The sequence below is a fragment of the Eurosta solidaginis genome, chromosome 5 (genome assembly GCF_040869045.1).
Source record: "Eurosta solidaginis isolate ZX-2024a chromosome 5, ASM4086904v1, whole genome shotgun sequence".
Taxonomy (NCBI): Eukaryota; Metazoa; Arthropoda; class Insecta; order Diptera; family Tephritidae; genus Eurosta; species Eurosta solidaginis.
Genome location: NC_090323.1, coordinates 254836351 through 254859786, shown reverse-complemented (window position 1 = coordinate 254859786; position 23436 = coordinate 254836351). Strand labels below are relative to the sequence as shown.

Genomic DNA, 23436 nt, shown 5'->3' with positions numbered 1-23436 from the left:
TAATGTAGAGGCGCTGGAATTTAGTTTGATTTGAGCTATCAAGAAGTTATTGATTAAGCACGCAATCTGTCGGGCAATAGTGGAGTTTCATTGGAGCTATCAATCAGTCTGGTTGCTAAGCAAGCTAGTCGCAAAGTATAAGTGTTATTTTGAAGTACTTTAATAAAGGCCATTTTTCCATTATTCAATATTGGAGTTATTTATTCAACAGTTTAGTGATTCGAACTTAGCAGAAGGGCAAATAAGAGGATTTGCAAGTAAATTCGTTACAATATCAATAGTACTTTTGATAATATTAAATGTACTTCAGAAACACATTTATTTCTTAATTTATTTTAAAAGGTTATGTATATTTGACACATTCCGAAATACATTTGATTCTTTCTTAAATACATTTGACTTATTTTGACACGAAATGTTCTTTCGAAACAAACAATTTATTTCGTTGCGCCTTGTATGAAGATTGTACCCGTTTCTCTGTTTGGAAACTTTATGTAATGGGCATCTTGCTTGCCCTTTCACGATGTCTTGCTAACTCTTCTATGCCTACGATGTTTGTTGTATAAACATCTTTATTCACGGTATGGGAGAAGAAAATATGTAAAGAAATGAGTACAAAGGGGATGGAAAAGGAAAACGGAAACGTAAAGAATTTGAAAGACAAAAAGAGAAGGAAGAAAAAACATGGAACTAGGGGGTGGTGGCGGAATGGTCTAGAAGTTTCAATGTGGGCATATTAAATCGTTCCCAAGATCGTCGGGCTTGTACCTTAATGGTGCTTGTTGCCGGAACGTATCGGATCTATATCCGGCATAGGACCATCAACATCGATAACACTCCCCAAAACCATCGGGAAGTGTCTTTAACGCTACAACAACAACAACCACAAGTATAATTATGATGAGGATAATCACGGTTACGGGTGAAAAGAAAGGAAAACCGAAAGCTAGACTGTAAACGGAATCCAAAACAGACCCTAAGCCGCAATTCTCCAGAAAAGAAGATCAAAATCAAACGGCGACTGAAACCGCGACCGAAAGGGACACTGAACCCGAACCAAAACTGGAACCGGAACCCGAGCCAAAACCGGGACAGAATTTGTAAGACGAACCGAAACGAAACTGGACCGAAAACGGATTTACGGAAAATTTGCAACGAAAAAATTAAAAATACCGTAACCGGAGTCAAACCTGAAATTAGAATAAAAATTCTAAACTGTCTGACACATCAAATGGCACCCAAATCGAACACGGAACCGGAGCCGAATAGATTAGTGGAAGAGCGTTCTGATGGTAGGTGGATGTAGTATCTTCTGGACGGACTCCATTTTTACAATGAACAGCTACCCACTTGGAATAAAGCGCTTAAGTGACTTTTTCATTCTACTGTGATGTTGAGCTTAGTGTGGCGTACGTTGTCTCTGACTACGCAGTAAATGAACTTGGGAGTTTCAAGCTTACCAACTCTGTAGTGAAATTCGCAGAAGTAACCGTTCCTCTTTCCACTCGCTGGTCGCCACCCGTCACATTGATGATGGTTGGGATCAATTTCTTCGTGTGGATGGTAAACCTCTTAGCTGCAACCAGTTGAAGATCATTATCAATCACATCACATCATATGCCTAAGTGACATTATCTACAATCGAAGAGGACTGTCACGCATAGCACGTCACAGGTCCATGAACACAGGTGCATGAACACATCAATCATCATTTATACACATACATAGAAGGCGACGAAGAGATAACTCACTCACACACATGTAGTCATCAGCCGAAGTTGTTACTCACACATACACACGCATATAACTCAATATCAAGCAGGAGATACAAGTAATGTAGAAGACGAAACAGCTAGACCCTAGTAGAAATATGCGGACGAGGCAACAGAGAGTATAAAAGCAGCGCAAGCTGAGGAATGACTAACCAGTTTTGATTTAAGCACGCTATTGGCTGTAGCGGGATAACTGTGAAGTACTACTCCGAAAGTAACTAAATAAAGACCAGTTTGCAATACTCAATATTGGAGTGATTTATTCGACAGTTTAGCGATTCGAGCGTTAGCAGAAGGTTTCAAATAAGCGGAATTTCCCAAAATTCGTTACAATATATTTATCTCAAAAGTTAGAGAGTAATAACGGAATGATGTTGGACATCAACTTGAGAGCTATGAATTTCCCAAAGCCTCGTAAATTTTTGTCTTTTAGTATATTGAAGCCCAAAGGAACTGGCACTTTTTCTTTACTTTATAGCACGTTTCAGCAATTAATTGAACATTTTTAAATTTTTTTTTTTAGATTAAGAAGAATTTCTTACAGTGCATGCTACCTTTGACCGCTATCTATTTACCTGTGAATTTGGACATGTGTGAATTTTCTATTGTGACATAAAACAATAAAAATTATTCAAACAATAGCTTCAGAGTGTCTCTTTAACTGTTCTTTCCTCACGTGCATAACTAGCGCCCAAATTGTCTAGACTTAGACGCTCACGGTAGACGTCGCGGGTGGTAACGGCATATGTACGTGCCGTTAACATAATTTTTTAAATGCATCGCATGTTAGACACACTTTTTTTTCTATAATTACAATCTACGTATGCGGACATATGTAGGTATGTATGTATATGTAAACATAAATACATACATACATATGTAGCTAAATCTAACAATTTTGGTAATAATTTATGAGTTGCTTAACTGACGCTGACAAATTACAAACCACAATAGCGGCGGCTACCTGGACGACGTAACGGTCTAACGTTCGCACCCTTTCGCACCTCGTTTTTGAACAAAATTAAGCGGGGGTTGGTACTACATATATACCGATCTACATACGCACTTTTATTAAGTTAGTTTAATTTATTCAAATGATATCTTGACAAGACAATGGAATATTTTTTATTTTTATTTTTTTCAACTGATATAGATTTTAATGTCCTCTAACTCTTTCATTTGGATTTGTGTTAACTTCAGTTAATTGCTTCAATTAAAAACGGACTCTCGTTATGTAAATTTGTTTTAATATTTTTTTTAGTTTTAAACTAAATTTAATTGTTATTCATGAATTTCTACACAACCCAAGAAGAGCTTATAACTGCAGGTCATTTGTTCAAGAGGTCATCATCATCATCATGTTGCAATTAAAAACTCTTCTGAGTAATTGCAATTGCAATTGTTGTCTCCAAATCTATTTTTAACTTTATAATAATTTTGTCTTATATTTCTTGGATATTCATGTCTAAGATAGCATTTTCCGGCAAAAAATTAAAACAGCTGAGCGTAATAGTTAATTTACTACAGAAGCAATTAATTCGATTGGCTTAGCGTTAGAAATATGAATTTACAGTTCATGGACATAAAATTAGTGGAAGGCACTGACTTTACGATAGCTCCTCATTTACCCATGATGGACCGAGGCAAAGAGCAGAGGCATCGCATACAAATTCGAAGGACTCCTAGATAATAAGAGGTTAGTCCTTCTCCTAGGTATACTCCTGGATGCTCACATCAAAAGCGACGAATCTGCGGATGCAGCTGTCCACAGAGATAGCGAAAGGGGCTGCCTTCAAGGACTTCACTCTGGGCATAGCGGGAACGGTTAACAACACATATTTGTATGCCTTAAAATTACTTATTTTGGGGCTTGATCGGTTACTTGTAGAATTCGTAAAGCAACTTCTAACGACAAGGACCATTCAAACAAGAATGTGTGTCGTTCCCTCAACTCTAAAGGTGAACACCTTACTTATGAACCCCAGCGGGTTAAGGGGCTTAGAATATACCCGCGGTGAGTATGCCTGTCGTAAAAAGCGACTAAAATACCAATAAATACTTTCATGTGGTCATAGCAAACCGTTCCCGGGATGGTCGGGCTAGTACCGTTATGGTGCTTGGTACCGGAACCGATCTGTATCCGGCAAAGAACCATCAACATCGATAACACTCCTCAATACATTCGCTGCCACAACAACAACAACCTTACTTATGAAACTATAAAGGACTGCTTGCCAAGACGTTGCATACGCTGAGGGACATAGCTTTACAGCAACATCTTCAAGCTCTAGGCGAGCTACTGCAAAACGCATTGTAGTGTGAAGACTAAAATGGTTCTTTTCATCAGGTGCTACAAAATACCATTTTACAGGTGGCGCGAGTGAAGGTCGAGCTTTCGACCTCGCCTAGATATTTTTTTTGTTTTGAATGCAATAACTTGTTTCTAAAGATTTTATTGTTGCATTTCACGGGCCCTGAACGCAGGTCCTTCGGTGTGGTAGACGTATCATCCCAGCATTGTCTCAGACAGTAAACTCAAGTTAAGTAAACATGTCAAGACTACGATGAGGAATGTTATAACTACCCTCCGTGCTTTGTAAATAAGCCAGATACAATGCACTGGCAGTACATTACGGCCGTAAGATCCATCTTATTCTACGGCATCACAGTTTGGTGCCCGACGATAAAAATAAACACATATTACAAGCGACTGGATGCAGTCCTTCCCTCGAGCAAAATTCAATTGCGTAATTCGATTTGTCCAGTCTAGTATTCTAAACAACAAGCTAATCATTGGCATCCCTTAGACGCACGAATGAGACAATGTCTCTACTTTAAATCCTCAGCCCACGGTCGTCCTCAACGATGACTCCAAAGTTAATGGCATTGTCGGCAATGGTATCTACTCTGGATATTTCACTCTCTCTGAGTAAAGGGCTGAGGTGTCAGCATCTTTCAGCTAATTTACTCTGACTGTCAAGCAACGATCAAAGACATTCGTAGCAGAAGCCTTGACCTCGAGAGCGCAGGACACGAACACAATACGAGCTCAACCATTTATTCTTGCATCCTGCACATCTTACATCTGCTGTTACAAACGATACCTAATTTATATGCATGTGACGCCAGAAGGCACTGCCTAGTTAGTAATCTCCGCATGGGTTTTAAGTCTTCCCTCTTTAGAGATATGAGCAACTTTTTAAGTCTGATGTCGCAGGATTTTCACATGTTTTTAGAAATCTTACAGACCCGCGCTTTTTTACATGCCTTTCCTGCTTTATGGATCTTATAAAACCCCTGTTTCTTTCTGATTTGGCCCTAGCTGGGAACCTCTACCGCCGTTTCATGGAGTGAAGCGACCTCCTTTACAAACTCGTCGGTCTTTCCGTTACCTTCTATCTCTTTATGATCAGGAAGCCAGGATAGATGTATGGTCCGGCCTGAACGATTTCTCTACATAGCTCTTTTGCATTCCAGGACACTTCTTGATGAAGTACTTTGTGAGATTATTGCCTTAATTGCCACCTGACTATCAGTATATATATTGAAGCAAGTGCATCTTAAGCACGCTTCCTCCAAAATTGTATGGCTATAAGTTTTTCCTGAATGACACTAAAGGAGCCTCCAGGATTTACTTTTTTTTATCGACCAAGCAGACTTGACCCCTTCCGTTTATTTTAAACCATTAATATACACGTGTATGCTACCTTCTACCATTTCCGCACTCTTGGGCCAACTTTATTTCCTATCCGTCATTTCCCATTGAACCCTCGAGAGCGGCAGCTTTCGTGTTTTTTCCTTCGTCCAAATTTTCTTTACGAAACTATTTCCTTCTTCCCGCATATAAAAACATTTTTTTTTTGAATTTTCTATTCACGCTACGTTTTTATTTTCACGCGCCATCATGAAAAGCTTGTAGAGCATTCTTTGAACTAGTGTGTAATTTATTTTTTTTTATTCCGAGAAAACAGTTATTGTAATTTTACTGGCTTTGTTGTCGTACAGCTGCTTTAGCCGAATTCTTGAGCGCCCTTCCCCAAACTAAAGGCCATATTATATATGAAGCTGTGACACTTTGCGTTGCAGTCACTGGCATTCAGATTCACCACTATATAATACTAAAAATTTCACAAAAGCAATCTGGAAACCTGATTCACTAAATGAGGTGAATGAATGCTCTTATATAATACGAACTCTCATTCACACGAGAAAACCCGACGCGTTGCGTTACACATAATATGCCCCTAAGTTTCTCCAATTTTTTAATTACCTACTGTAGCACCAACATTTGTCATACTTTTTAGCAAACTTGGATATTTAGGTTGCAGTCGCATTAATTTAACTGTAATAATTGTTACCGTTAATTTTAGCAATGCAATTCTCATTTAACTCTTAAATGATGAATGATGCGTCTGCTTCTTATCGCCATTTGTTACAGCAAGAGCCATTGCAAGCTGCGTTGCTGAACTATTAAAACGTTTTTTTTTGTTCTTTTTGCTGCGTTGTCTCCGCATTTCTATGTTGCCATTTGAAAAATTATTGTTGCATGTTTTTGTTGTTGTCATTGTTTGTTATGTGTCACAAACTAACTACAATTACAATGTGCATGTTGCATAATTACGCTGACCCTAATCGCGCTCCAAATACGCACGCTTAATGCCAGCTCACGAGCGAGTTTGTTGCAAAACAAAACAAAGCTCATCAAAGTGGAGGCAGCAGCAACAACAAAAAAGCGATTTTTATGTAAATTGTTAGCGCTTGTAATTGAGGCAACAACAATAACTTTTACAACAATAATACAAAACAAGTAAGGAAGACTAATTTCGGGTGTAACCGAACATTACATACTCAGTTGAGAGCTGTGGAGACAAAGTAGGGGAAAATCACCATGTTGTAAAAAGAACCTAGGGTAACCCTGGAATGTGTTTGTATGACATGTGTATCAAATGGAAGGTATTAAAGAGTATTTTAAGAGGAAATGGGCCATAGTTCTATAAATGGACGCCATTTAGGGATATCGCCATAAAGGTGGACCAGGCCTGACTCTAGAATTTGTTTGTACGATATGGGTATCAAATGAAATGTGTTAATGATAATTTTAAAAGGGAGTGGGCCCAAGTTCTGTAGGTGGACGCCTTTTCGAGATATCGCCATAAAGGTGGACCAGGGGTTACTCTAGAATTTGTTTGTACGATATGGGTATCAAATGAAAGGTGTTAATGAGTATTTTAAAAGGGCGTGGTCCTTAGTTCTATGGGTGGACGCCTTTTCGAGATATAGCCATAAAGATGGACCAGGGGTGACTCTAGAATTTGTTTGTACGATATGAGTATCAAATGAAAGGTGTTAATGATTATTTTAAGAGGGCGTGGGCCTTAGTTCTATATGTGGACGCCTTTTCGAGATATCGCCATAAAGGTGGACCAGGGGTGACTCTAGAATTTGTTTGTACAATATGGGTATCAAACGAAAGGTGTTAATAAGTGTTTTAAAAGGGAGTGGGCCTTAGTTCTATGGGTGGACGCCTTTTCGGGATATCGCCATAAACGTGGACCAGGGGTGACTCTAGAATGCGTTTGTACAATATGGGTATCAAATGAAAGGTGTTAATGAGTATTTTAAAAGGGCGTGGGCCTTAGTTCTATGGGTGGACGCCTTTTCGAGATATAGCCATAAAGATGGACCAGGGGTGACTCTAGAATTTGTTTGTACGATATGAGTATCAAATGAAAGGTGTTAATGATTATTTTAAGAGGGCGTGGGCTTTAGTTCTATATGTGGACGCCTTTTCGAGATATCGCCATAAAGGTGGACCAGGGGTGACTCTAGAATTTGTTTGTAAGATATGGGTATCAAATGAAAGGTGTTAATGAGTATTTTAAAAGGGAGTGGGCCTTAGTTCTATAGGTGGATGCCTTTTCGAGATATCGCCATAAAGTTGGGCCAGGGGTGACTCTAGAATTTTTTTGTACGATATGGGTATCAAATGAAAGGTGTTAATGAGTATTTTAAAAAGGAGTGGACGCCTTTTCGAGATATCGCCATAAAGGTGGACCAGGGGTGACTCTAGAATGTGTTTGTATGATATGGGTATCAAATTAAAGGTATTAATGAGGGTTTTAAAAGGGAGTGGCCCTTAGTTGTATATGTGAAGGCGTTTTCGAGATATCGCCATAAAGGTGGACCAGGGGTGACTCTAGAATTTTTTTGTACGATATGGGTATCAAATGAAAGGTGTTAATGAGTATTTTAAAAAGGAGTGGACGCCTTTTCGAGATATCGCCATAAAGTTGGGCCAGGGGTGACTCTAGAATTTTTTTGTACGATATGGGTATCAAATGAAAGGTGTTAATGAGTATTTTAAAAAGGAGTGGACGCCTTTTCGAGATATCGCCATAAAGTTGGGCCAGGGGTGACTCTAGAATTTGTTTGTACGATATGGGTATCAAATAAAAGGTGTTAATGAGCACTTTAAAAGGGAGTGGTGGTAGTTGTATATGTGAAGGAGTTTTCGAGATATTGACCAAAATGTGGACCAGGGTGACCTAGAACATCATCTGTCGGGTACCGCTAATTTATTTATATATGTAATACCACGAACAGTATTCCTTCCACGATGCCAAGGGCTTTTGATTTCGCCCTGCAAAACTTTTTCATTTTCTTCTACTTAATATGGTAGGTGTCACACCCATTTTACCAAGTTTTTTTCTAAAGTTATATTTTGCGTCAATAGACCAACACAATTACCATGTTTCATCCCTTTTTTCGTATTTGGTATATAATTATGGCATTTTTTCATTTTTCGTTATTTTCGATATCGAAAAAGTGGGCGTGGTCATAGTCGGATTTCGGCCATTTTTTACACCAACACAAAGTGAGTTCAGATAAGTACGTGAACTGAGTAAAGATATATCGATTTTTGCTCAAGTTATCGTGTTAACGGCCGAGCGGAAGGACAGACGGTCGACTGTGGCTTCAACCGATTTCGCCCTTTTTCACAGAAAACAGTTATCGTCCTAGAATCTAAGCCTGTACCAAATTTCACAAGGATTGGTAAATTTTTGTTCGACTTATGGCATTAAAAGTATCCTAGACAAATTAAATGAAAAAGGGCGGAGCCACGCCCATTTTGAAATTTCCTTTTATTTTTGTATTTTGTTGCAACATATCATTACTGGAGTTGAATGTTGACATAATTTACTTATATACTGTAAAGATATTAACTTTTCTTTTAAAATTTGAATTAAAAAAAATTTTTTTTTAAAAAGTGGGCGTGGTCGTTTTCCGATTTTGCTAATTTTCATTAGGCAGACATATAGTAATAACAGTAACGTTCCTGCCAAATTTCATCATGATATCTTCAACGACTGCCAAATTACAGCTTGCAAAACTTCTAAATTACCTTCTTTTAAAAGTGGGCGGTGCCATACCCATTGTCCAAAATTTTACTAGTTTTCTATTCTGCGTCATAAGTTCAACTCACCTACCAAGTTTCATCGCTTAATCCGTATTTGGTAATGAATTATCGCACTTTTTCGATTTTTCGAAATTTTCGATATCGAAAAAGTGGGCGTGGTTATTGTCCGATATCGTTCATTTTAAATAGCGATCTGAGATGAGTGCCCAGAAACCTACATACCAAATTTCATCAAGATACCTCAACATTTACTCAAGTTATCGTGTTAACGGACAGACGGACTGACGGACATGGCTCAATCGAATTTTTTTTCGATACTGATGATTTTGATATATGGAAGTCTATATCTATCTCGATTCTTTTATACCTGTACAACCAACCGTTATCCAATCAAAGTTAATATACTCTGTGAGTTCTGCTCAACTGAGTATAAATAGGTGAACTTTCAACTGTAATTCCTTCGGTTGCTGTGTTTGCGGCTCTAGCACGCAATGGGGCGCGTTGCAATCTTCATGTTGCACAGCCCACACATTCACACATACATACACTTGTTTGCTTTGGTGTTGCTGCTGGTGTAATTACTTTTGTTTTTTTAGCTTTTTTAGCTTCTTTTTTTTGTCTAGTTAATACGCTATGAGTTAGCTTTTATACAAAAAAAAATATGCAAAAGTAGCACAGCTTTAATTTTCTTTCTTTTTTCACCGTCGCTCCTAATGCCATCCCATCAGGGTGTCGCATGTCCGTCCGTGTCACGCACTAATTCCCCTCAACACGCATTTCCAAATACATAATTATAGGCTGTTTTTTGTTTCCTCATTGCACGCATTCCATAACTTTTTTGAGTTTGACTAAGACGGCTGCAAAATGATGCACTCACCCGAATGTGTCCCATTGTATAAAATTAAAAATACAGATTAAGACACTAACGATTGAACTTAAAGTTCAAATTTAATAGTATTTTCTAGCTCCCGTCTAGCATCTGATTTGTCAAATGATAACGGCATTTGTGTAAGCTGCATTGCTGTATTATTTGGCTCACAACTGCAGTGGTCGCCGACAGGAAGCTTACAACGTGACATTATGAACTCACTCTTACTTTTAAAGTTTTTTTGTTATATTTTAAGCTCAACGCCTTTTGTGCTGCTTCTTCTTTTTGTTAATGCCTTGTAATCTTTCATTAGAATCTCAGCCGACTGTTGCTATATTTATGGTATATTTTGGACATATTCGACTTAATTATGAAATTATTCCTCTTGCGTAACGTTTGGTTTTACATCGACCTAAATATTTTTCCAAATTTCTAAATATGCCACAAAATAATAAGCATTTTTATAATTTATTTAATAATTTGGGAAAAATTTAAACAACGTGACATCAGGACGGACAAGGCGACAGATGTTTCGATTATACCTTGTAAATCTCTTCAAAGCCTTTTCTTCCGGGAGTGGGAGTCGAACCCGCACTCCTACGATAGTTGAAATGGTTACAAACTCATTCAGCTACGTCATGCCTTAGACCCAGAATTGAAGGTAAGATAACTAAAAACGGTATCTGTCACTGTGACTCCTCAGCCAGCCCTAGCGGGACAGGGGGCTTAGAATATACCCGCGGTAGGTATGCTTGTCGTAAGAGGCGACTAAAATACCAAATTGATTCAAGGGGTTGTGTAGCGCAACCCTCTCAAGGGGTTGCCAGCGCATTATATAGCTTCTTCAACCCAATTGTCAACCTCGCCTTCCCGTGGCGAATCCTGTTTCATTAACCGCCGAGGCTCTGGCGACCCCAAACTCCTGATGGATCCAGGGGACGGCTTAGAAGGTTGCATGTGGTCATACCAAATCGCTTCCGAGATGGTCGAGCTAGTACCTTTATGGTTCTTGTTACCGGAACGGACCATCAACATCGATAACACTCTCCAAGGCCTTCGGGGAGTGTCCTTATCGCTACAACAACAACAACTCCTGCGTCACAGTCAATGTGACTCCTTATTCACAGGAGTCCTCACCATGTGGCAAGCAGAGAAAAGGTGGGAGAGTACAATGGGTTGTACGATATTAAAAGCCACATGGCCAGACTACAAAGAAAGAAGGAAAAGTAGTATTCTAAGTAGATCCACAGCCCCAAAATTTATTGCGATCCGCACCGGTCATTGGTCTTTAGGCACGCAGTAGCTGCAAGACATAACCACCAAAGAGACAGTTGGCCATTTACACAGCCCTAGCTAAAATACGTCTAAGATCCTTCGGAAGCGCCTTTTTGGAAAGTCAGAACATTTTCAGCTAATGCGTTCTCCAAATATTTTTAATTTTATTAAAAACCCTGGCTGGTTGTAACATATATCCAATCTAATATTCAGTAGAGTTGCGGCCGAAGTGTTGTGGTGGTAGCTTGCTTCGCCTACCACACCGAAGATCCTGGATTTAATCCCCGGGCAAAGAAACATCAAAAATTTAGAATCAATCAGAAAAAAGTTTTTCTAAGAGGGTCGCCCCTCGGCAGTAATATGCAAATACTAGGAGTGTATTTCTGCCATGAAAAGCTTCTCAGTGGAAACTTATCTACCGTAGGGGGTCGTATGAAACATGTATGTTCCCTCCCTCTAATTTGTAGGTAAGATTAAAAAAAAGCACAACGCAAATTGGAAGATAAGCTCGGCCCAAATCTCTTCGGAGGCATATCGCACTTTTGTCTTCTTATTTTCAGTAAGTTTAGACTACTATTTGGGCGAGATGGGCTGCAGCGATTATACCTGCCTACTAACTCCCTGGGAACAGCTACATTTTAATAAGTTTTTAGTCGTCATAAATATAAGTATATTGACCTTACCCATCTTGAATTATCTCGGTATTGTTTTCATTTCGGCAATATTTACAGATCATTCCTCCCCGCTTCCCAGAGAATAGTTTTTTTAGATTTGGTACAACAAATTCGATATAGACCAAGAATATTTTGCGGGCTGAATCGAGGCCAAAGCAGTGTTGGGAGTTGGGCTGATATGCATGTAAAAAAAAAAATCATGTTAGTTATATTTCATATCAATATTGGGTCATCACATTCAAATTTATGATAAATATGCTTTGGGTACAAAAAAAATATATGCACCATACATATTTTTTTTGTACCCAACTGTTGCAATCTCTAGTTTATATTGAATACCGTATACGAGCGCGAAACACGAATATTTTCTCTTCGAAGTAAACAATTCGGCAAATGTATACTGAAGATTTAGATTTATAACCCAATCCGTGTTAAAATATCTTATTTTCGTTCACTTTATCCGTTATCATTCTGAAAAATTTCGGCAGATAATTCTGTAAAATATTTTAATCCTCTGTGTACCTATACAACTCTCTTTAATCTGACCTTAAGAGAAAATCGTAAAGATTGAAATATGGAAAATAAATTTGGTTTGAAGGCATTTCATTGTCCTGACAGTAACTTTGAAAATTTTACAAGGCATAACTTGTAAAGGCATCATTTGGCATTTGTATATAGCGTCTGATTCAGTTCAGAACGATTAAGATTTCGCATGAAATTTACAAAAACATTTTGCCTGCCACAAAAAAGCACGTTTGCTATTTAAAAGCGTAAAAATTATGAAATTTAAAACTTAACACGCACCAAATAAAATACACGCACTCAAACAAATTGTTAATGAAGGAAAGAATGTATATTAGGGTGGTCCTCAATGTGACAAAAATATGTTTATATTAATTTCACACAGAGAGCTAATGAATTATTTTGAGAAGTTTTCTACATTAACGCGCTTATTGAACTCCATCTTGAATACCAATTAAAATTTTTAGAGCCGTCTTGTCGTGTTCTATAGCTTTGAAGTTCATCCGTCTGATAAAAAACTTTTTTTATGAACGAAATTTGTGTTTATAGGGAAAATACAGTTTAAAGCTCACATGGGGAAACGAGTCTTAATTGTTTAAATATTGTTTTAATTATTTCCTAATCGAAAGAAAAATATTGTCAGCTAGGCTTGCTGTTTTCCATTTCAACAACAAAACGAAATATTTCGTTAATGTAGCAAGTGGCTCTGTGTGAAAGGCTAATTCTTATTATTTCATTAGAAATCTGAATGATTTTCAATGCCTTTATCTATATAACTGCAGTCGAAGATATCGCATTTGAATTTTAGTTCTGATTCTAAAGAGCTAAAGTAGAGTTCATACTATTATATAAATAAACGAAGCTTTGAATTTTTTTTTTATCAAAAATTTATTTATTGGATATTATTGAAGATTTTACGTCTCAGACAGAAAAAGTGTCTCGTTTTTGATAAGGGCCTGGCTGGATTTCTCATTTTAATATTTTGCCTATTCCAGGGAAAGCATAACAAGGCCATCAACAGTTTGTTTATACTTTTTACGCATGATTCCAGCTAATTTTGTCTACCTAGGTGCTGTCCAGTTTTTGTAGGTAGGTAGGTAAAGATGACCCAAGTAATAATGTCTATCTAGATACTGCACATGCCGGAAGAAATTAGGATAATGAAATGAAAAAATCGGGTTTTTTGTTCTTAAGTCAACAAACATTCGGTAAAATTGCTCGCATTATGGTAAATTCAACCAAGTTTTTGTCAAGAGAGCAAACTTTCTTAGCTATTTCAAAAATTACAAACTCTTTATCAATCTAACTGATTTCATTGTTAATTTCAGCGGCGAACAATTGTTAATATTATGCAAATACATCAGTTAATTTTAAAGAGAAGTTTACGCTCACGGCGTTCACAAATTTGTTCACCGAACGAAAAAATACATTAAGCCGCCAAAAAATTTATATTTGCTGGCGACAAAAGTCGTCTAACCTTACACATTAGTACTATTGATAATATGACAACGTTAGTTTTCCATTTTGAATTCATAAGTGAAAAATATAGTACCAAATGCTGTAATGTAAAAAAGACATTAAAAATTTAGATACATGAAACCATTAACATTTTTAACGTTAAAACAATAGGACATATTGTAGAAATGACAACGAATATGAAAACTTGAATTTATCAAAATTTTTTTTATGTTAAAGCAACATAGTTCGATGTGAAATTTACAACGAAAATTACATTTTAAACTTTTATTGTACTTAACATGACGAAATTTCGACTATACATTGTCAATTTGCATTCAGTCTGGTGCCGCAGAAATCTCTGTCAAAAGAAGAGCCTTCACTGTTGTTCTAGTATTGGCCTGAATCTGTTACTTTAACAGAGCTATGACTCACAATTGTTGCAATTTTGTTTTTGTTGATTTGACTGTCAATTCAGAATCAAAAATTTGTGCGAAGTTAATTCAATATGCTCATTCCATTTCAAGACACCTGGTCCGTGCAGGACATGATTTTTGATCTTTACGAAATTTTAATATGTGGTTCTTTGGCCAAAATAATGAAATACGTGTTGTTTTTTTTTTGCCTCATAAAAATTTTTTTTCGGATTTATCGGCAATTTAATTCCATAAAATGCAATCGATATTTTATTCACCTATTTTTTCGACTGTTAATAACTTTGTCAAAAATTAACTGATTCTCATGATTTTTTCTTTAAAATGTTCGATATTATATTTCCTTTTATATAAATTTATAAACAATAGCATATAGTTCAAAAAACATAACTTTTTGAAAAAGTCATAAATTTTTACTAAATACAAAAAAAAATGTTTTTTTAGCTATATGCTATTGTTTATAAATTTAAATAAAATTAAAAGTAATAGCGAACATTTCAAAGAAAAAATCATGAGAATCGGTAATTTTTGACAAACCAATTGTATGCTGATATGCATTGGATCAATATATAGTGGAAAAAAATGTTTAATATTCAAAACTTCATATCTCGAAAACAACGAATTTTGGCTAATAGGCACTTAGAAAAAGTTTAAACAAAAAAATAACCTTTTTTTAGATATTAATTTTTGAAAAAGTCATAAATTTTTACTTAATACTAAAAAATGTTTTGTTTTAAACTACAATATTCTATTGTTTATAAATTTATATAAAAGTAAATATAATATCGAACGTTTTAGAGAAAAAATCACGAGAATCGGCTAATTTTTGACAAAGTTATTGACAGGCTCAGAAATAGGTGAATAAAATATCGATTGCATTTTATGGAATTCAATTGCCGATAAATCCGAAAAAAAATGTTAATGAGCCAAAAAAAGACACGTGTTTCATTATTTTGACCAAAGAACAACATATTAAAATTTCATCAAAATCAAAAATCATGTCCTGCACGAACCGGGTGTCTTGATATGGAATGAGCCAATAGCAAATTGACTGAATTTTCGGTTGCATTGGCCGATAATTCGGTAGATTTTACCGCTTTTTTTTCTGATAGCGTAGCTTTTTCTGCTTTAAAGCGTGGCATGAAATGAACAGGCTTTTTAGTGCGAAGGAAGATTTAATGTTTTATGCTTTTTCCATGTTGTAGCTTGAAGCACCAGAAAGTGTTTTCTATCATAGGGCATATCTACACAGAGCCCAGGCTAAGTATGGTTTATCCTAGATTATTTTCCAATCGGAATATAAATGTTGGTATTCTTTGGAGGAGGTGGGTTTAGGGAGTCTTCTAGGATCATCTGAATATATGTACATATGTATATACCGATGTAGAAACTCACACTGAGAAAAAACTTTTAAAGTACTTACTTACTTAATTGGCGCTTAACCGTCTAAAGGATTATGGCCGTCCAAAAAGGCGCGCCAGTAGCTCCTTCGCTCCGCCAACCGGCGCCAATTGGTCACACTAAGGGAGTTTAAATCGTTTTCCACCTGGTCCTTCCAACGGAGTGGGGCCGCCCTCTACCTCTGCTTCCATAGGCGGGTTCCGATAGAAACACTTTCTTAGCCGGAGCATCATCTTTCATTCGCATAACATGGCCTAGCCAGCGCAGCCGCTGCGTTTTAATTCGCTGAACTATGCTGATGTCTGCGTATAGCTCGTACAGCTCATCATTAAATCTTCTTCGGTACTCGCCATCGCCAACGCGTAGAGGTCCATAAATCTTTCGAAGAATTTTTCTCTCGAACACTCCCAAAGCCGCTTCATCTGCTGTTGTCATGGTCCATGCTTCTGCCCCATATAGCAGGACGGGTACGATAAGTGACTTGTAGAGTATGATTTTCGTTCGCCGAGAGAGTACTTTACTTTTCAATTGCCTACCTAGTCCAAAGTAACATTTACTTTTAAGGTACACCCTAATATATATACAAAAGTTAAAATAAAGCACCTAAACGTCAAAAAAAAAAAAACATATGTAGTACATACTTTAATTTAAATCGTTACTATTGAGAAAAACAAAATTTTAAAATTTCATGCTCGTGATTTTAGTGGCATTTCTACCCTTGATCTCCTCCAGGCAAGCAACTCAACACAAACAAAAATGAAATTTGAAGCCATAAAGCCATTTTCATACAAATAATTTTTGTTGGCTTTTGTTATGACTGACTGACGGACTGGTGCAATGATTGACTAAATGCCTGCTTGCCTGCTCTTTCGCTATACTCAAAACCAAATCGTACCAACACAGATACATGCATAAGTATCTTCACGAATTGTTCAGCAAACCTACAAAGATTTTAATGCTTAAATGGCTGGGAAATTCAGTGAAAATGTTGCAAGAAATTTCTCTCTCATATTTTTGTAACTGTGAGTTTTCGCAATAATAAACATAGTTGATGTACAAATCTCGCTGCTAAGGTTTGCCTGCCTACCTGAAGAAAAGGTAAATAAATATTTTGAAAAGGACTTCTTGATGAGAGTGAATGAGATGCGTGCTTCTTCTGCAATGTATTGAGTTTCACTGTTCAGAGAGCACAAACAGTGAGCGTAGATGTAGATATTTGTTTGTGTGCGCAAAATAGGTAAATACAAGTATCCTTCAGCAGGATTCAAAAGATCAAACAAATTGTATGAGCAGATCACGTAAATCTGTCTATAAATAGAGGTTGTATGCGTCTATGAGACACCATTAGTGATAAACACCTTCAAGGAATTTGTTTAGTTTAGAGAAGTTGTGAATGTTAGTTTGATCTCATGAATCGGTTAACAAGAAAAACAAAAATATTTTAGCTTTAATAAATTTTTAACATAAAGTGGACATTAATAACGAATTAATTGGTTTCATATTGTACATAAGTGTTCAGGTTTTATATCTATGTATAAGTGCGTAAATTTCCCGCCAAAATTTTAGGAGTTTAACAATTTTGTGCATCAATCCTGAAATTAATGCTGTATTTTTATTTAAGCAACCAAATCAAAACAAGGAAGGAATAGTTATTTGAAAGTCACAAACATAGTAGAATAGAAAATCCATTTAGATCTTCAGATTCTAACACGAAAATAGCAGTGGCTAATTATCAAATTTCGTCCGTTAAAATATCTTTTTTTACTCTCAATAAATTGGGGAAAAACTGAGTCGCTAGTTGGATAAAACAACTTTTTTTGAAATTATGGAAAGACGTCCTCAATTGTTGGGTCATTTGATAATGATCAGTAGAGCGATATTCTTCATACAAAAAAAGCATTGAACGCAATATTCATTGAGTAGAATAGAATATGCGATTGAAGTAGTGCACTGTGACCTAAATATGAACGGCGCGCTAACAGAAGTTTTCGCAGTGCCCTGTGATAACTACTATTATTATTCTAATGTTATTTCTGTGTTGTGACCTTCTATCATAGATTTTGCTAGACGTAGTACGATCGTTTAACGCTAGTGCTCCTCTCAAATTGTTATTCCTTCCTTTATGGTGTGGAACGCTGCGACCAGGAAGGATTGAAGTACTATGCGTCCTCAGACTAGTACAATATTTAGGAGACCAAAGTGTTGTACCATCCCTCGATCCATTCACGAATATAACAGATACTTACATGGGTCACAACCTCCAAAATTATTTGGTTTTTTCATCTTAGAAGGCGCGTCGCTACTATCCCATTTCATTTCATTCGAAAAGCGACACCAGAGCCTTTCGTTGTTTTTGTTGGTTGTAGCGATAAGGACACTCACCGAAGGCTTTGGAGAGTGTTATCGATGTTGATGGTCCTTTGCCGGATGCAGATCCGGCACGTTCCGGTAACAAGCGCGATTAAGATACTAGCCCGACCATCTCGGGAACGATTTGGTATGACCACATGAAACCTTGTGAACCTTTCGTCACAGCTGTGAGTGCAGCTTTCCTATATCAGTGAATACTATTTTCAGCAAACTTTATCTGATTTAGTAACACAATTTCATCGTTGGCTTTCTGGGACCTCTTAATATAACACAGTGGGTTTTGAATGTAGGACCATAATAGCAATTATATCGGTTTATTTCGTGTGTCGAAAAAGAAGCCTTGACCGAAAAAATTTGGTATGTGAAAGTTTATGAATCTTATCTCAAAGATCAGCTTTTTTAAGTTAGACCACTCAAATAGCTTGTACCTTCATGGGACATCCAGCAATGCAGGTGGTTTTATACGAAATTATTTTCCATCCTGTATCTGGCGTATATGCCTTGAAGAGGTTTCATGCGTTTTGCTGAGGAATGGCAATGACCTCTGGCATAGATATTATTCAAGCCCAAAAACCAGTTGTTTAGTTATTTTTTATATTTCGTATTAAAAACTTTTCGGCCGATATTTTCGAACAAAAACTTGTTTCTTTTCTCCTACGCGTTTCGATATTTTTCTACATCTTCATCAGGGAGTTTGGTTTTTTGTTTCAAGAACATAAATAATCATTTGTCTGACTCTTTCTGTTTAAGTATCCGATTTTTATAGGACTCAGATTCAAATTTATGTTCGAAACTTTTCGAAGCCAAGAGGACGGAATTATTTTATAACATCAATTCTGGTTCTTGAAATGGTTTTTCAGTTTGGCCGTCGTCCTTGCGGTCAGTTCAACCCAGCCAAGCTTGGAGTCTTTTTTTTTTACCAAATAATCAACTGATCCTTACTGGTCAAATGATCTAAAAAGCCGGATATCTTAGGAGATATTAATGAATCTGCAAGGAGATCGGACCCGGTCACCTTTGATGGAATCTTCGACTAGGGTCATCGAAGTATATGGGGTATTACTAAAATATATTAATTTAACTACATAGAACTTAAATTTAATTTTTCAACTTAAAACTTAAATTTTTTTGTTTTATTTCAGAAATTTTCCTAACGACTGGCATACACTCAAGAGACTTGAAACCCGCCAAATTTAAATTTACCTTCCACCAATATATTTATATATTTTCATTATATCTGAATAAAAACTAAATAAGCAGCATAAGCACCCATAGAAACAAGCGTACATCTACGGGCAGCAATACAAAGCATGGGCGAATTGGAAGAGAAGGAGACAGGACCAACAGAAACTTCACCACAACAAGAGGTCGTTGACGAACCCAAAGAAACCGACAAAATGCTCGATAAAAAAGACGATAACGAAACAGCCGTGCAGCAAACAGAAAACACTGGCGCAAAGGATAGCAAAAATCCAAGCCCCAACACAGACACGAAAAAGGCTGCTTCATCGAAACCAACAACACCAACTTCACTGGGTAAAAAATCACCCACACAATCGGTTGATAAACTCAGCGCTGCTGGTGATGGAGAAGCGCAACCAGCGAAGGTAAATGGTGGTGGAAGCAATGGTGATGAAATTATTAACATACCCGAGACGGCTAAAGCCGATGATAATGGGGAGAAGAAAATGTCGACTGAGGATCGTGAAGTTAAACCGAAAAAGATACCAATTGGCGGTTTAAAATTGCCTGGTTTCTTTATGAAGAATAAACCAAAAGTGGATGGTGATGGTGCTGATGGTGAACTTTTGGAACGCGAGAATAAGGATGAATCGACTGGCGATGGTGCGGCCGCTGCTGACGGGCAAAAGGTCAAGAAGGAAGAGAAACCACGTAGTAGTTTTGGCGAACGCTTGCGTAACTTTTTCGTGCGTAAACCAGCAGCCGAGAAGCAGCAGAACAAGCAGACAGCGAACGGGGATGCGGATGCTAAAAGTGGTGAGTTGATTGAAGAAGACTAAGCATCTGTAAAAGATCTGGGCACAACCAAAGACAACCCCTTTCTTACTTGTTGTTGTTGATTTAATTTTGTGTGTTTTCAATTTGTAGAAGCTACCGCTGAGGCCGCTGCCGCTGATGGTGCCGAAGCTAACAACATAACCAACGCCTCGGATGCGCCACCACAAAAACGGGGACTTTTGAATGCAATCAAGCTGCCCATTGCCAATATGATACCAAGGAGGAAGACAGATGACGATGTTGAGCTCGGCATGGGTAAGGCGGGTTTGGCCTCAATGGAAACGCTTGATGATTCGATGAAAGATCAAGATTGTGTTGATAAGGCACCCGCAAAGAATAATGGCACCGATGAGATAACAAAACTAAAGAAAACGCCAAGTGGTGAAATAAAGCAAGCTTCCCCAGAGGAGGTATGTACAAACTAAAGCTTAGATTGCCTGTTTTTTGTAGTTTAAAAGAGCAGCAAAGTCCCTCCCCACTAGCAAAAAAAAAAAGACAACTAACTTCAACTCATTTCTCCATATTCCCCCAACAGAAAGCACCCGAAGAACCCGAATTGCCCATATCATTTGCCGATCGCTTACGCTCATATCGTTGCTCTGTGGATGATGGACTCATCGTTTTAGGCATCTTCCTCTTCATCATACTTCTTATTGTAATCGGATTTGTGCTCTCGCGTGAGACACTCATCTCACCACCAGTGCGTGAGGGTCGCTACATAGATGCTGTCACTGGCTGTGGCATGGTTGAGGGACTGCAACAGGATGGTGCATTTGCTTTCCGTGGCATACCCTATGCTCTACCACCTGTGGGTGATCAACGTTGGCGTCCAGCGCAATTGATTGGTGGCATCGATGATTGTTGGAATGGCACTTTGAAGGCTCACAATATCAGCAATTATTGTACACAACGTTTGGGCAATGGCACCATTATAGGCGATGAAGATTGTCTCTATTTGGATATTATTACACCGCATGTACGCTACAACAGTCCAGTACCGGTTATTGTGCTAATAGGCGCTGAAACTCTAACGGGTCCAGCACCGGGTGTTCTTCGTCCCTCAGCACGTTATGCACGTTCACATGATGTCGTTTTTGTGCGTCCCAATTTCCGCTTGGGTGCATTTGGTTTTCTTGCATTGGAAGCGCTCACCAAAGATGCTTATCCGCGCACCTCAGGCAATTATGCGCTCACCGATATTATTGCAGCACTCAAATGGATTCAATTGAATATCGCACATTTTGGTGGCAATCCAAAGTCGGTTACTTTACTGGGGCATCGCGCTGGTGGCACACTTGTTTCGGCCTTGGTTACATCAAATAAAGTTAACGATCTCTATGCACGCGCTTGGGTTACTTCCTCGTCGGCGATCTTCCCTGGCAAGCCACTCGAAGAGTCTCAAAAACGTAATGAACAATTTATGACTGCTGTGGATTGTCGTGATGTCGGTTGCTTACGCGCCGCTTCCAGTGAACAAATATGGGCTGCCACACCCGACACATGGTTACACTTCCCCGTCGACATACCTACTGTGGATGAGAATCCGACTGCCCATCATAAGTGGCTCGTATTGGATGGTAATATTTTACAACGTCACCCAGCCGAAGCTTGGAAGGAAGAAAATACTGGCAACCCGAAACTTGTTATGGGTGCAACAGCACATGAGGCACACACCGAACAATTGCGGCAGCGACATGCCAATTGGACTGCTGACGAAGTGCGCGCTTATATTGCAGCCTCCAAAATTGGTGCACTCAATCTAACCGATGAAGCTATACGTCTTTATAATGCCACAAACTATCGTAGTTTGGTCTCGATGATCACTGACATACGAACCATTTGTCCGTTGCTAACCAATGCCCGTCTACAACCGTCAGTGCCATTCTATGTGGTGCAACAGGGTGAGGGTGAACAACAGTTAGCCACCATCGATACCGATGTGTTAGCGATTTTAGGACGCTATGAGCCACACACGGTAGAACAGCGACGATTTGTATCATCAATGCAACAATTATTCTATTATTATGTTTCACATGGTACAGTGCCGCAATATGATCCAAGTAGGCGTGTGCTGAATATTGGGCAAGATCTACTGCCACAACAAGATCATCCGAATTGTAATTTCTGGATAAGTCATGATATTGTGCCGCGTTATGCACGCATCGACTAAAGTATATGTGGAATAGGGAAGTAAGTTGCCGTAAAGGTAGCGAGATGATGAGACGTTGAAAGCTGACGACAAATAGGAGTCGTACTTCGGAAACAAAAACCTGATGAGAAATATTGAATAGACGAAGAAGTGAATTGAATGCACTTGGCTGTGGTTTGTAAGAGCGCGTATTGAGAACAAAATTCGAATAAGGAAAATGTAATATCGGTTGCCGTGTTGAGTCCACTATGGCGCACTATACGAGTTATTCAGCACATGCATACCAGAGCGGAGAAAAAAAATGCTTAACTTGGGGGTGGAGCATATCTTAAAATACAGATTTTTAAAATTTTGTTAGAAAATTTCAAATACTTATTTAATTAAGGGCCGTTTTTCACAAGAAACAGGGGAAAACGGCCCTAAATTTTTTTTTTTTTTTGCTTCTTTTTCAATGTAATGTTTTTTTTATTATATTTTTTTAAAAAGTGCACTAGGAACATTAAAGAAAAAACATGTTTCTAATTTTTCAAAAAAGTTTATTCCAATTCTTCCTGATTTTTAAGCCTTTTTTTAATTAACAATTTTAAAAGTGCTACGTTTGTTTTTCGAAAATTTTTTTTATTTCGAAACTAATATTTATTCAAATTTTTTATACATAGGAATTTTTGAAATTTACTTTAGAAAAATAGTTAAATTTTCTTAATAAAACAACTACACTTTTACATTTCGAACGAAATTTTCCAGAATTTTATTTAACAAAGGGATTTTTGAAAAAAAAGAATAAAATTTTTTTTTAACATTCGAATGCATTTCAAAAAAATTTATTTGTGTTATTTTAACGAAATTTTCAAATATTATTTGTTTTTTTTTTTTTTTTGTAATATTAATTATACAAAAAATTTGAAAATTTTTAAGAGAATTTGAATTTTTTCAAAAATTTTCTTTCACAAGATGTATGAAAAAGAGAAACTTAAAATATTATGAAACTTTTTGAAAGAAAATTTAAAAAAAGTCTTTGAATTTTTTTAAATATTCGTTATCTATTTTTCAATTTCGTGTGTTTTAATTTACTTTAGAAAG

The 23436-nt window shown here is 37.4% G+C and overlaps 1 protein-coding gene across 1 annotated transcript in view; it reads left to right on the top strand.

Moving 5' to 3' along the window:
- The window catches only part of Nrt (Neurotactin), a 51018-nt gene extending 27875 nt beyond the window's left edge, over positions 1-23143 (top strand). Inside the window, exons 2-4 of the mRNA XM_067789900.1 lie at positions 19331-20186; positions 20298-20617; positions 20743-23143. Coding sequence (XP_067646001.1) covers positions 19499-20186; positions 20298-20617; positions 20743-22377 — 2643 coding nt within the window. The 5' untranslated portion in view covers positions 19331-19498 and the 3' untranslated portion in view covers positions 22378-23143. The remainder of the gene's footprint in view (positions 1-19330; positions 20187-20297; positions 20618-20742) is intronic.
- The last annotated feature ends 293 nt before the right edge of the window (positions 23144-23436 follow it).